The following is a 15071-nucleotide window of genomic DNA, read 5'->3' on the forward strand; positions in this document are numbered from 1 at the left end:
GCATATGCTTTCATTTGTGAAAGGTCTTTGCCCTTATCCTCAGTTTCTTCTTAGCTTCTGCTCCTTCCTGGAGGCCCCTTTTTGCATCTTCTCCACAAGTCATAGGAGCTCAGATATCAGTGAATATGTATTGTAGGCTCTCACCACCATTATGCTCTCAGCATTCTAAGCATGAGAGCTAAATGGGGTTGGGTAAAATTCCTGGCAGCTGAAGCTGTGACATTTGCAGAGAAATGGGGTCCCCACAGCATACAAGGCCAAATTGACAGGGATTTGTGTCTGGGGAGGGAGGGGAGTATATATCAGAGAGGGGCACAGAATTGGCTAGAATATTTCAGAGAGGCCTGTTGAGGAAGATGGAATTTAGGTGAGCAGGGAGAAACTGAGAGGCCTTCAGCTTTGACACCAAAATGTAGGGGAGGACATAAAGACTCAAAACTAGGATGCTTAGAGGGGCACCTGGGTGGCTTAGTCGGTTAAGCGTCCGACTTTCGCTTGGGTCATGATCTCGCGGTTTGTGGGTTCGAGCCCCGCGTCGGGCTCTGTGCTGACTGCCAGCTCAGAGCCTGGAGCCTGTTTCAGTCTGTGACTCCCTCTCTCTCTGACCCTCCCATGCTCACGCTGTCTCGCTCTCTCTCCTGGAAATAAATAAAACATTAAAAAAAAAAAACAAAAAAAAACTAGGATGCTTAGGATTAGAGATTTTGACCTGCATCTTTGAGGTGAGAAGGGCTCTGAAGCCAAAAGACCTATGGTGCTCAGGGTTGCTCTGCATTCTTTCCTGAGCATACACTAATTATCTCAGGATCCTAGGAACTAGGAACCCACTGCATTACAGACCCAACCAATTCCTTGTCCCAGCCTGGGGCAATGCAGAAGAGAGAAAAGGGCCCCATTTATTGAGAGAACGCGATTTCTGATTTTAGAAAAATGTTATTTTCTGTGATTCATGATTTATTCATAGAAAAGCACTGTGAGTTCACACACTTGCTAAAAAACGGCAATTGTGATACGTGATACAGAAATGGGAGTGGCTTTTTTTTTTAAACCAACCTATTGGGCTGAGAGGTTGTAGGGACCCATGGCTGGACAGTAAGACTTAAGTAGCCACAAACAGTGAAAACAACTTACTGGTTACTGGAGAAAAAAAAAGTGACACAGTTTGTCAAAGAAGAACATAAAGCAGACAGAGAGGTCCTTAGTTCACACTCTACCTATACCACCCCTTCCCTATCACACCCCACCCCCCCCACTCGGAAACTAAAACATGAAACAGTAAACACCAAGACACTGGCATCCAAATGACTCTTCTGAAAGCTCTTGCTACCTTCTATAACAATTCCAGGCTGAGTACAGGGGTCAGGAAGGTAGCAGGAACATGATACACTGTGGACGTCAGCTAGGGCTAAGACAGGCATTGCCCACTAGGGGTAGAAACTACTCAGAAAAGGCCAAATGCATTCCAGCCCCAGCCTCCAAAACAGTGACCAGTGGGCAGACAGAGGAAGCTTGAGGTAGAAAGGCAAGGGAAGAAAGCAAGTATAGGGCAAGAAGAGAACTGGAGCTAAAAGAGCCATTCTTAGGGTAGAGGGAGACTAGTGCTTAGAAGCTTGTTGGGTGAGAGAATGGTGAGTAAGGGAGGCAAAGAGATGAAGAATGTGTTTAGCTGGTTGGAGAGATGAAGAGGAATGGGGAAGAGAGATCTGGCAAAAAGAAATGGGACACATTCATGCAGATCCTCAAACATAATTCACAGACATACTTGCATATAAAAATATACATAGTTACACATATAAAGACAGACCAATGGAGAGCAAGCATACAAACATGTTTTTACACATGCATCAGTGTATGCACCTCCCACTAAATGTGCACTGACAAACATGAACACACAGGTATGTATTCTTACATGTTGACAAATATGCATACCCTCACACAGAAACGCACAGTCTAGCATATAGACATGTACTCACATGTACAGAAACAACTGACACACACACACATATGCACAGACATGTATGCACAGATCTATCCATGCACACAGACACATGTACTTAGCCATACAGATACATACATACATGTAACTAGAGATAAAACCAGATAACACAAAGGTGACCAGAGTAGGTAAATATGAGTATGAGCTCAGTGGCCTCCCAGACCTTCACCCTCACCCTATACTTATTTCTCAGGAGCTCAGCAGGCTCCTAGAGAGGCTGTGTGTAGCAGGGGCAAGAGCTTCACTGTCCTCAGGGCTTCATGAAGCAAGAGTCTAAGTCCAGTCCTGGCCCTGGCCCTGGCCTTCTTCCACCACTGGGCTATAGATGGCCCGAGTCTGTAGGCTGGGGTTTCTGCATAGACTGGACCTGGGATTTATTGTAACTGTCCATTGTTCTCCCTGCCACCCCTACTCTTCCACTGCAAACAGTATATACTCTGCAAGGGAAACCTGAGAAATGGTTGAGTCTCCTCAGAAAACAAGCCTATCTTCCCACCCACAGCTACTTCAAGTACCCATCCAATTAGAACCAGAATTATAAATAGTTACAACTTTACAATGTAATTGGCAACACATATACTATAGTATTTACAGTACCATAAATGCTTCTGTTTCTCTGGTTAAGCAATCCCTGAGACGGAACAGTGTTCTGTGTTTGCCAAGGGAGAGTGGGCCAATGCCCAGGACACGCAGGATATAGGGGCGTGAGGTGGCATGTTGTGGGGTTTCTGATCGATCCGCAGGGCCCAGTTCCTTCAGGAACAGTGGGCTGTAGTGAGAACCTTGCCAAGGAAGGCATTTGGCTAGAGTTGGACTCTCCCATGCTTAGCCCTGTGGTCCTTTGGCTTCAGCCACAGGTGCTCAGAGTCCTCTCAGGGTGGACAAATGTTTTGGTGTCCTTGGCCTGACCTGTGGTACCTGGGAGCCCAGGCTGCCCTGGCAGTGAGTGAGTCTGCTTTCTCAGCCAAAGCGCTCTCGTACCAGCAGCATCAGCTTCTTCTTGCCTTTGTAGATTTGTTTGAGGTTGTCGATGAATTGGGCAAATTGCAGGTGGCCATCCTGGGGCAGCAGGAAGGTCTCCCGAGCCTTGCTCAGAAACTCAATGAACTCTCCATAGTGGCGAGGGCTGATGTGTGTCAGGCGTGAGTGTGTAGTGTTGATATAGGCATTGATGGTGGCGTCCAGCAGCTGGCGCAGTGGAGCTTTGTCAGTGGACATGAGCTTTCCAGAGCTGCGGCGGCCTGGGATACCAGCCAGGCCAGGTGCAGTCACTGTGCAGCGCCGCAAGATGTCTGAAAGCACTGTGGCACAGTGCACACTTTTCACCACGAGGGGAATGAGGGCCGCCAGTTCATTCTTGCCCAGAGAGTGGCTGAGGGCACATGCCCAGAGCACATCATTGATGGCTGGATGGGTATCCTGGTTGTATGCCAGGTTGAGATGGCTCATGGCCAGCGAGGCCAACTTGAAGGCACGTAGCGGGTAGCCACGGAGCTCCATGTAGCGGGCAATGGTGAACAGTTGTGAATGTGTCATGCCACCAGTGGCAGCATCAATGGCGATCTGGTAGGCTGCCTCAAAGGCAATGTGGTCTTTCTCACAGAGTGTAAGGGCTGACAGGGCACAGCTCTGTGGATCCTTCATGGCACACTGTAGAGCCAGTGTGCGAGCACAGCTAGCTAGCTCCTCCCGCTGTGGATAGTCAAGACTGAGGCGCAGGATAGTGGTGTGAGATACAGCTGTGGCAGCCACAATGCTAGTAGCCTCGGTGGGAGTGAAGAGTGTGTACCAGCTCTGCAAAATGCTCACCAGGGCCCGCACACCTGTCAGGGAGAGCCTGAGCTCAGCAGTGGCCATCCAGGTCTCGATCCAGGTCTGCCCAGATTACCATTTGGGGTCAGAACTTGGCCTGCAGAGATGAGTTCTCCCTTTTCCTCAGTAGACTTGAGATGATCTGAGGTAAACTAGGGAGCATCCCGGATGGCCAGACCCTGTTTGGGGAATCTTCCCATCCCTTCCTTCCCCAAGTCAGAGGGTTGAAGATGTCTGCAGGTGCTCTTATCACCTCACAAGGATGGAGCAACAGAACCTGTCATCAACCTGCCCCAAGGAAGGGGTTGCAGATCTGCCTGGGGGTTCTAGCTGTAGTGGGGCCTCTCAGGGTAGAGTCTTAAGCTGGGACACTGGGCTCTAAATGGGGTCCTGAGCCTCCAAGTTGTCTGGGGTTTTTCAGAGGCATTGACAGGGACTGGGACCAAACCACTAGGCCAACTACTGCCTAAGGGTGCACTTGCATAAGTGGCTGAAAATTCAATGTCTCATACATGTCTTTAATCAGAGGGTCAAGGTACTGCTGACATCAGGGTATGTCTAAGCAGTGAAGGCAGAGATTGGGCTAGCTAAACAAAGGCCATCTTTCCTACCACCAGCCCCATCCTTTCCCAGGCCATTAGTAATAGCAGTATGAGAACTCTAAGGATTTGCTGTCTTGTTACAAGAGTAGGGCCTAGGAACTCCTTTCCCCTGGGGGTAGAGGGATGTGGGAGACTCACCCACTTCTGTAGCACATGTCACCAACCACCGCACCATCTCCCGGCGCCTCCAGTTAAGAGTTGATAAGGTCATCCTCATCACCTGGGCAAAAAAGAGGCATTTCTAGTGGGCTAAGCTTAACTGTTAGGCCCTCTACATCTCCTTGCCATTAACTGATGCAACAAGTATTTATTAGTACTTTAAATAGCCATCTCTCTTCTGATAAGTAGACAGGTTTAATTTCTGCCCCACTCCTCCCACCAATCAGATAGAAGTCTTCTCTGATGACCCATAACAAATAAAGTCCTTATTATCATACCTTGCTTGATTTGACTTGGAGGGATAAAGACGGGGTGGGGAGAAGATAGGGACCCTATGGAGCCTAAAGTTACATTGCTTCTGGCCTCAACTTCAAAATGGAGCCCACTTTAGAGTCTTCACCTAGAGGCCTAGCTTAGAAGTTGTGCTCTGGGGACACAGAAAGAACCAGACTTGGCCTGTGCCCAGTGCCTCTGGGATCTTATCTTTACCAATTATCACTAGGCCAGAAGACTAAAGCGAGGATGACCCACTTCTCCTCCATACCTGTAACCCCAGCTCCAAAGCCACGTTGAGCAGAGTGCTGTCAGTACTACTGTCCGTGGGAGTAGCAATCTTGAATGCGTCTTGGGCCAGTTTGAAGATGAGGGAGGAAGAATGGATGTGCTTCTGTATTGCATCCAGAATTGTTCGGAGCCTCAGAGCGTCCCCTATAGGTGCCAAGAAATGAGACAATGACAAGTCTTCTTTAAAGCCTCCCTGAACAGTCCACTGATCACATGGGTGCTGGCTGAACTGGCTGCTATCAATCCACTGAATGCTTCTGAATACTACTGTGTCTTTTGGGTAGACATGCTATGTCTCCACTAAACCTACTGGAGACTGCTTCCTTCACCATGCCCCTGCATGAATTCACTTCTCTATCTTTTCATCTGCCTCTACTCCTCACCTTTCCCCCTCAGTCTCCTTAGGTCTCGGAAATAATTTTTATGAACACTTGACTTTTGAGAGCTGCTTATATAGCAGATAGGAAGCCATATTATTGTCAAAAAAGTATGCTAGTCCCGTTGTTTGCTTCCCACAGCAGCTTCCTGGAGCAAAAAGGAGCTGGGCCACCACTTTCTATTTAGCAGGCAAGTACTAGTGCACAGACTTAAGAAATATACCACAGGAAGGGCATGTATACCATATGAAGTGAAAGTCACTGTATGAGGGTAGTACAGTATATGAAAGATTGGTGTTATCTTATGAAGGGGTAAAATGTGAAGTAAATATAGAACAAAAAGTAGGTCTTATGTTTGACAAAGAGGTGTAGCAGTAAGAGCATATAGGCTTTGGAATGATATACATTGGGAATTGAACCTAGTTCAGCCATTTACTAGCTCAGTTACTTTATGCATAAAACAGAAACAACAGCCTTTAAGGTTGTTGTGAGAACTGTAAGCAACTTGTATATAGTTAATATTCTATGATCCTACTTTTGTAAAAGAAAAAAAAAAGGTAAGTAGCAGTGTGTGTGTGCATGTGTGTACAGCATGTGTGTGTGCATATACACAATTAGAAAATCTCCAGGAATATTTATACCAATGTCTTAGTAATAGTTATCTTTTGATGTCAGAATTATGGGAGGGAGTACCTTTCTTCTTCTGTCATCTTTAAAAGCAATTTTTAAAATCAACAGACTTCATGTTTAGGCAGTTTTAGGTTTACAGAAAATTGAGCAGATAGTACAGTACAGTTCTTATATAATCTGTCCCCACATTCAGTTTCCCCTATTATTAATGTCTTACATTAGTGTGGTACATTTGATGAACCAACATTGACATATTTTATTATTTGAAGACCATAGTATATATTAGGCTCCACTGTGTTATACAGTTCTCTGGGTTTTAACAAAGGCATGGTATCATGGGCCCATCATTACTGTACAGAATAGATTCATTGCTCTAAAAATCTCCTATGCTCCACTATTTCATCCTTCTCCTCATTCCCCCTGAGAATCTGAGAATACTGTTCCTTTTTTTGTTTTTTTTTTTTTTGGTTTCTACAATTTTACCTTTTCCACAATCTCATACACTTGGAATCACAGTACATAACCTTCTAGACTGGCTTCCACCAACCAATACACACTTAAGGTTCCTCCATGTCTTTCTGTGTCTTGAAAGCTCACTTCTTTTTGTTGGTAAATATTGCATTGTATGAGATGTATATCTATCTATTCACCTTTTGAAGGACATCTTGGTTGCTTCCTGTTTTTGGCACAAATAAAGCTGCTATAAACATTTGCATGCAAGTTTTTGTGTGGACATAAGTTTTCAATTCATTTGGTAAAATATCCAGGAGCATGACTGCTGGATCAGATGTTAAGGCTATATTTAGCTTTGTAAAAAAATGTCAAACTGTCTTCCAAAATGGCTGCACCTTTTGCATTCCCACAAGTAACGAGAGTTCCTTGTTGCTCCACATCCTTACCAGTATTTGGTATTGTCAATGTTTTGGATTTTAGCCATTCTAATAGGTATGTAGTGGTATCTCCTTTTTGTTTTAATTTTCATTTTCCTAATGGCATATAATACTGAGCATCTTTTCACATGCTTGTCATCTCCATATCTTCTTTCGTGAGGCATCTGTTCAGGTCTTTTGCCCATTTTTTTTTTTTAAAGTGCTTTTATTTTTTAATGTTTATTTTTGAGAGACAGAAGAGAAGCTGGGGAAGGGCAGAGAAGCTGCTCTGGAGATGAAATCATTACCTGAGCTGAAGTTGTACACTTAACTGACTGAGCCACCCAGGCAGCTCAGTCTTTTGCCCATTTTTAAATTCAGTTGTTTGTCTTATTATTGAGTTTTAAGAGTGATGTGTGTGTCTGGGATACAAGTTCTTTTTGTAAATATTTATTTATTTATTTATTTTGAGAGAGAAAGAGAGAGAGTGAGGGAATTGCGAGTGGGGGAGAGGCAGAGAGAAAGGGAGAGAGATTCCCAAGCAGGCTCCATGTTCAGCACTGAGCTTCACATGGGGCTTGATCTCGCAATTATGAGATCATGTTCTGAGCCGAAATCAAGAGGCGGACACTCAACTGACTGAGCCACCCAGGTGCCCCTGGGATACAAGTTTTTTTTATCAGATAAATGTTTTACAAATATTGTCTCCCAGTCTGTGACTTGTCTTTTCAGTTTTGTAACAGTGTTAATCACTGAGCAGAAGTTCTTCTTTTTTTATTACATAGGTTTCAGTGGGTACTTATTTTTGAAAGAGAGAGAGAGAGAGAGATAGAGAGAGAGAGAGAGGAGAGAGGAGAGAGTAGGGGAGGGGCAGAGAGAGAGGGAGATACAGAATCCAAAGCAGGCTCCAAGTTCTGAGTTGTCAGCACAGAACCCGGCACTGGGCTTGAACTCACGAACCGTGAGATCATGACCTCAGCCAAAGTCACATGCTTAACCGACTGAGCCACCCAGGTGTCCCAGAAGTTCTTCCTTTTAATTAAGTCCTACTTATTGATTTTTTTCTTTCATGCATTATAGTTTTGGTATTGTATCTAAAAAGTCATTGCCAAATCCAAGGTCCCTAGAATTTCTCCTATGTTATCTTCTAGAAGGTTTATAATTTTATGTATTACCTTTATGCCTTTGATCTATTTTAATTTTTATGAAAGGTGTAAAGTAAGGTCAGTGCCTATATTTTTTTTTCTGCAGGTGGAGGCAGTTTTTCCAGTCCCATCTGTTGAAAGGACTATCTTTTGCTCCTTTGTCAAAGATCAGTTTACTATATTTGTATGAGTTTATTTTTGAACTCTCTATTCTGTTCCATTCATCTACTGAGTAGATGCTGTCTACTCTTTTGCCAATCCCGTACTGTCTTGATTACTATAGTTTATAGTAAGCCTTGAGGTTGGGTAGTGTTAGTTCTCCAGCTTTGTTTTTCAGTACTGTGTTGGCTATACTATGTCTTTAGCTTTCCATATAAATTTTAGAAAGAGTTTTTCAACACCACAAAGTAACTTGCTGGGATTTTGGTTGAGATTGTATTGAATCTATAGATCAACCTAAGAAGAACTAACATAATAATAATATGGAATCTTCCTATCTATGGATGTGGAATATCTATTTATTTAGATCTTTGGTTTCTTTCATTAAAGTTTTATAGTTTTCCTTGTATAGATCTTACACATATTTTGTTTGATTTACTAAGTACTTTTGGAGGAGTGCTAATGTAAAAATATATTGTTTTTATTTTTATTTATTTATTAATGTCTTAATGTTTATTTATTTTGGGAGAGAGAGAAAGCGAGTAGGTGAAGGGCAGAGAGAGAGGGAAAGAGAATCCCAAGTAGGCTCCACACTGTCAGTAAGAAGCCCGATGCAGGGCTTGACTACACCAACTGTGAGATCATGACCTGAGCTGAAATCAAGAGTCAGACACTTAACTGACTGAACCACCCAGGTGCCCTGTAGATATTCTTTATAAAATTAAGTTGGTTCTTTTTCTTTTTAAATTTTAAATAATTTTCTATTTTTTAATTAAAAAAATTTTAAATGTTTACTTATTTTTGAGAGAGCAAGACAGAGTGGGGGGGGCGGGCAGGGAGAGGGAGACACCGAATCTGAAGCAGGCTCCAGGCTCTGAGCTGTCAGCACAGAGCCCATTGTGGGGCTCGAGCTCACGAACTGAAAGATCATGACCCGAGCTGAAGTTAGACGTTCAACCAACTGAGCTATCCAGGCGCTCCAGTTTTTAAAATTTTTATTTTAAGTGGGTTCCATGCCCAACATGGGGCTGGAACTCACAACCCTGAGATCATGAGTTGCATGCTCCAATGACTGAGTCAATGAGGCATCCTCTTCTATTCCTGGTTTGCTGAGTTGTTGTTTTTGTCATGAACAGGTGTTGGATTTTGTCATATATTTTTCTTGCATCTATTGATAAAATCCTATAATCTTTTTTCTTTAGTCTGTGGATGTGATGGGTTACATTAATTGACTTTCAAGTGCTGAATCAGCCTGCATATCTGGACTATATTCCACTTTTAATGGTATATACTTTTTTTATACTTCATTGGATTCAATTTGCTAATACTTTGTTGAGGATTTTGGTACTTATATTCATGAGTGATATTAATCTGAAGTTTTCCTTTCTTGTATTGTCTTTATCTGGTTTTGGTATTAGAGTAGTGCTGGCCTCATAAGATGAGTTAGGAGGTGTTCTCTCTGCTTCTATTTTCTAGAACAGACTGTAGAGAATTTGTATCATTTATTCCTTAAATATTTGATATAACTCACAAGTGAAATCATCTGGGCTAAGTGCTTTCTGTCTGAAAGATTACTGACGCAATTTCTTTAACAGATACATGCCTATTTAGATCATTTATTTCTCCATATGTGAGTTTTGGTAGATTGTATTTTTCAAGGAATTGGTCCATTTCATCATTGAAGATAATAAATTTGCAGAAATACAATTTCACGATTTTCCTTTATCATCTTTTTCATGTCCAGGGGACTCCTGTATCATTTATGATATTAGTAATTTATATTTTATCTTTTTTTCTTGGTTAGCCTGGCTAGAAGTTGGATCAATTTTATTGATATTTTTATTTTATTAGAAATTAAAAAAGGGGCACCTGGGTGGCTCAGTCGGTGAAGAATCCAACTTATGCTCAGGTCATGATCTCACAGTTCATGAGTTTGAGCCCCGCACCGGGCTCTGTGCTGACAGCTCAGAGCCTGGAGACTGCTTCAGATTCTGTGTCTCCCTCTCTCTTTCCCCTCCCCTGCTTATACTCTGTCTCTCTCTCTCAAAAATAAATAAAACATTAAAAACATTTTAAAAAATTAAAAAATTTTCAATGTTATTTATTTTTGAGAGAGAGAGACAGAGAGAAAGTGTGTGAGCAGGAAAGGGGTGAGAGAAAAGGAGACAGAAAAAGAGACAGAGGGGGAAGAGAGAGAGACAGAGAGGCAGAGAGATAGGGAGAGAGAGACAGAGAATTCCAAGTAGGGTCTGCACTGTCAGCATAGAGCCTTATGCAGGGCTCAAACTCCTGAACCGTGAGATCATGACCTAAGCCAAAATCAAAAGTCAAACACTCAACTGATTGAGCCACTCAGGGGCCCACCCTCCCTTTTTAAAAACTTTTTTTAAAGGTTTATTTTTTTTTTTGAGAGAGTGAGCAATTTTATGGATCTATTCAAAGAAGCACCGTTTGCTTTCGTTTTCTCTATTTTTTTCTTATTTTCAACTTCAAGGATTTTTTTTCTTTAATTTTATTATTTATTTTCTTCTGCTACCTTTACTATTGTTCTTCTTTCTTCAGCTTGCTAAAGTGTATGCTTAGATTACTGATTTTATTTCCCCTTCAGCTTGAGATATAATTGACACATAACGTTGTGTAAGTTTAAGGTATACAGTGTGATTTCATAAACATATTGCAAATGATTACCATGATTAGGTTAATTAACATTCATTACCTCTGTGTGTGTGTGTGTGTGTGTGTGTGTGTGTGTGTAGAACATTTAAGATCTATTCTCTTAGCAGATTTCAGCTATAGAACACAGTATTGTTAGTTACGGTCACCATGCTGTATGTCAGATTCCAAGAACTTATTTAATTGTAACAGAAAATATGTACCATTTGATCATGATCTGGCAATTTCTCCCACCTCTCAGGCTCTGGCACCCACCAATCTACTCTCTGTTCCTATGAATTTGGCACTTCTAGATTCCACATATAAGTGTGATCATATTTGTCTTTTTCTGACATAACAGCATGGGTGAACCTTGAGGGCATCGTGTTTAGTTTTCACTATGTATGATGCCCTCAAGGTTCATCCATGTTGTTATAAGTGGCTGGATTTTCTTCCTTTTTTATGGCTGAATAATATTCCTCCCTCTCTCTCCCTCTCCCCCCACCCTCTCTCTGTATACTATACATTCTTTATTTATCCATTGGTGGACACTTAGTTTGTTTCCAAATCGTGGCTACTGTGAATAATGCTGCAATGCAGTAAATACAAGTGTGAAGATAACTATTTGATATAGTGGTTACATTTCCATATATACTTCGAAGTAGGATTGCTGGACCACATATGATGGTTCTATTTTAAAATGAAAAATAATTTTAAAAATGTTTATTATTTATTTTTGAGAGGCAGGGTGCAAGCAGAGGAGGGGCAGAGCGTGAGGGAGACATAGAATCTGAAGTAGGCTCGAGAATCTGAGCTGTCAGCACAGAGCCTGACTTGGGGCCCGAACCCATGGACTGCGAGGCTCATGACCTAAGCCAAAGTTGGATGCTTAACCGAGCCACCCAGGTGCCCCTCTGCTTTAAATATTTGAGAAAGCTCCACACTGTCTTCCAAAGTAGCTGTGCCAATCTGCATATCTGCCAATACTGCATGAGGGTACCTTTTTCTGCACATCCTTGCCAGCATTTGTTATCTCTTGTTTTCTGATAATAACCATTCTAAGAGGTATGAGGTCATAGATTATTGATTTTAAATTTTCTTTCTTTTCTGTGGTGCCTGTGTGGCTCAGTTGTTTAGGTCTCTGACTCTTGATTTTGGCTCAAGTCATGATCTCACAGATCACGGGATCAGGCAGCACGAAGCCTGCTTGGGATTCTCTCTCTCTGCACTCTACCCCTCCCTTGCTTGCACTCGCTTTCTCTCAAAATAAAGACTTAAAAAAAAAAAAAGTAGGCAGAACCTTCAGTGGCTGTTGCCTTTAAATTTTTTTCTTTCTTTTCTAACATATGCATTTAATACTATAAATTACCCTCCAAGCACTGCCTTTGCTGCATCTCACACATTTCTATCATTTGTATTTTAACTTTCATTTAGTTCAAAATATTTAAAAAATTCTCAAAATTTCTTCTTTGACCTATGTGCAGCTTAGAGGTATGTTGTTTAATCTCTATGTATTTTGGGATTTTCCAGTTATCCTTATGTCACTGATTTCTAGTTCATTTCTACTGTGATCTGAGAGTATACTTTGTATGATTTCTTTTATTAAATTACTTAGGTGTGTTTTACGGTTCAGAATGTGGTCTATCTTGGTGAATGTTCCATGTGAGTTTGAGAATATACATTTTGTTGTTGTTTGATGAAATATTATATAAATGTTAATTGGATCCTGTTCATTGATATTGCTATTCAGTTCAAGAAAATCATACCCTTACTGATTTCCTGCCTACTGGATTTGTCAATTACTGATAGAAGTATGTTGAGTTCTCAAACTGTAATAGTGGATTTGTCTATTTCTTCTTGTTCTATCAGTTTTTGCCCCACATATTTTGATGTTCTGTTGCTAAGTACATATATATTAAGGATTCTTATGTCTTCTTGGTGAACTGACCCCTTTTATCACTGTGGAATGCCTCTCTTTATCCCTGTAATTTTCCATGTTTTGAAGCTTGTTTTGTCTAAAATTTATATAGGCACTCCAGCTTTCTTTAGATTTGTGTTAGCATGGTATACCTTTCTCCATATTTTGTTGTTGTTGAAGAAATCTGTTTTTAAGAAATATTTTTTTTTATTTATTTTAGAACTATGTTTAACATTTCTACTATGCATGCTTTCCTGGGAGAGTATCTTTTCCAGACTCTTCCTGCTTTCAGTGCAACTAGTCTGGCAGTGAGGCTATGGGGTGTAGAAAGTGAGGGCCAGAGTGTTGACAACACCTCTTTGCTTTTTTGTTTTAAAGCCCTGGTTTCTGTTTTTAGTAGAAAATATTTGGGAAGGTAAAACATATAACCTCAGTGATAGACAAGTTAAATGACTCCCTAAAGTCATTTAAGTACTGGGGAAATAATGAAGCCCAGTGCTGTTCAGTGTCTGTATTCAGGGTCTATTTGCTTGTTCTAGCACTGATTCTTTATCAGTTCATTTATCTATCTATCCATCCAATTTGTGGTATATATGTATAGATATATATAATAATTTAATATATAAATTATTAAAATAACACACTTTTATATATATGTGCTATATATGCTAATTACATTCAAAATGCTGTGTAAATATTATCACTACTTATAAAACTTTTTAATCACCCCAAACAGAGGCTATGTGCCTATTAAGCAATAATTTTACCTTTCAGCTCCTGGTAGCCTTGAGCCTACTGTCTTTATTAATTTGCCTATTATAGATATTTCACATAAATGTAATCATACAATATTTATCCTTTTGTATCTGGATTATTTCACTTAGCATGTCTTCAAGGTTCCCCCAGCATATATCAGAATGCCATTTCTTTTTATGACTTAATAATATTCCATTGTATGTATATACCGCATTTGTTTACTGATTCATGTTGTCAGGCACTTGGGTTGCTTCCAACATTTTGCTATTATGAATAATGCTGCAATGAACATTATGTTCCTCTTTCGTTTCATTTCTTTTTTTTCTCTTTTCTTTCTTTCTTTCTTTCTCTCTTTCTCTTTTCTTTCTTTCTTTCCTTCCTTCTCTCTCTCTCTTCCTTCCTTCAGTTCTTTTTCTTTTCTTCCTTCCTCCCTCCCTCCCTTCCTTCCTTTTAATATTTATTTTGATACAGAGCAAACAGGGGAGGGGCAGAGAGAGACAGAGAGAGAATCCCAAGCAGGCTCCACACTGTCAGCACAGAGTCCAATGTGGGGTTTGATCTTACGAACTTTGAGATCATGACCTGAGATGAAATCAAGAGTCAGAAGCTTAACTGACTGAAACACCCAGGTGCCCCATTTCTCTTTCCTATTTTTTTGGGTATATACCTAGGAGTGGAATAGCTGAGTTGTATGGTAGTTCTATTTAAATTTTTTAGGAACAGGGGTCATGGCCAGCTCAGGTGGAGTATGTGACTCTTGATTTTGGGGTTGTGAGTTTGGGCCCTACACTGGGTGTAGAGCTCACATTAAAAAAAAAAAAGGTAAAATTTTCAGGATCAAACTATTTTCCACAGCAGCTGTACCACTTTACATTCCCACCAGCAATGTACAACATTCCAATTTCTCCACATCCTTGCCAACACTTGTTTTATTACTTTTTATAATAGCATTCTAGTGGGTATGAGGTGGTATCTCATTGTGGTTTTGATTTGCATTTCTTTAATGACTGATGATTAATGATGTTGAGTATCTTTTCATGAGTTTAATTTTTTAAAAAGTTTTTAATGTTTTATTTATTTCTAGGAGGGAGAGAGAGAGAGACAGCGTGAGCAGGGGAGGGTCAGAGAGAGAGGGAGTCACAGACTCTGAAACAGGCTCCAGGCTCTGAGCTGGCAGTCAGCACAGAGCCCGACGTGGGGCTCGAACCCACGAACCGCAAGATCATGACCTGAGTGAAAGTCAGACGCTTAACCGACTAAGCCACCCAGGAGCCCCTTCATGAGTTTAATTCTTATATATGTTCTTTGGAGAAATATCTCTTCAAGTTTTTTGCCCATTTTTAAATTGGGTTGTTGGTCTTTTTGTTGTTGAGTTGTAGTTCTTTATATATTTGTATATTAATCCCTTATCAGATGTATGATTTACAAATAT

General features: G+C 41.0%; 1 protein-coding gene across 1 annotated transcript in view; it reads right to left on the reverse strand.

The window, feature by feature from the left end:
* Positions 1-2540: 2540 nt before the first annotated feature.
* Positions 2541-15071, reverse strand: part of ZSWIM5 (zinc finger SWIM-type containing 5) — a 69985-nt gene continuing 57454 nt past the window's right edge. The window contains exons 12-14 of the mRNA XM_077752184.1: positions 5114-5277; positions 4549-4630; positions 2541-3819 (exon numbers count right to left, since the gene is read on the reverse strand). Of these exons, the coding sequence (XP_077608310.1) occupies positions 2957-3819; positions 4549-4630; positions 5114-5277 (1109 nt within the window). The 3' untranslated portion in view covers positions 2541-2956. The remainder of the gene's footprint in view (positions 3820-4548; positions 4631-5113; positions 5278-15071) is intronic.

The sequence above is a fragment of the Crocuta crocuta genome, unplaced genomic scaffold, assembly GCF_008692635.1.
Source record: "Crocuta crocuta isolate KB4526 unplaced genomic scaffold, BGI_CrCroc_1.0 scaffold367, whole genome shotgun sequence".
NCBI classification, from domain to species: Eukaryota; Metazoa; Chordata; class Mammalia; order Carnivora; family Hyaenidae; genus Crocuta; species Crocuta crocuta.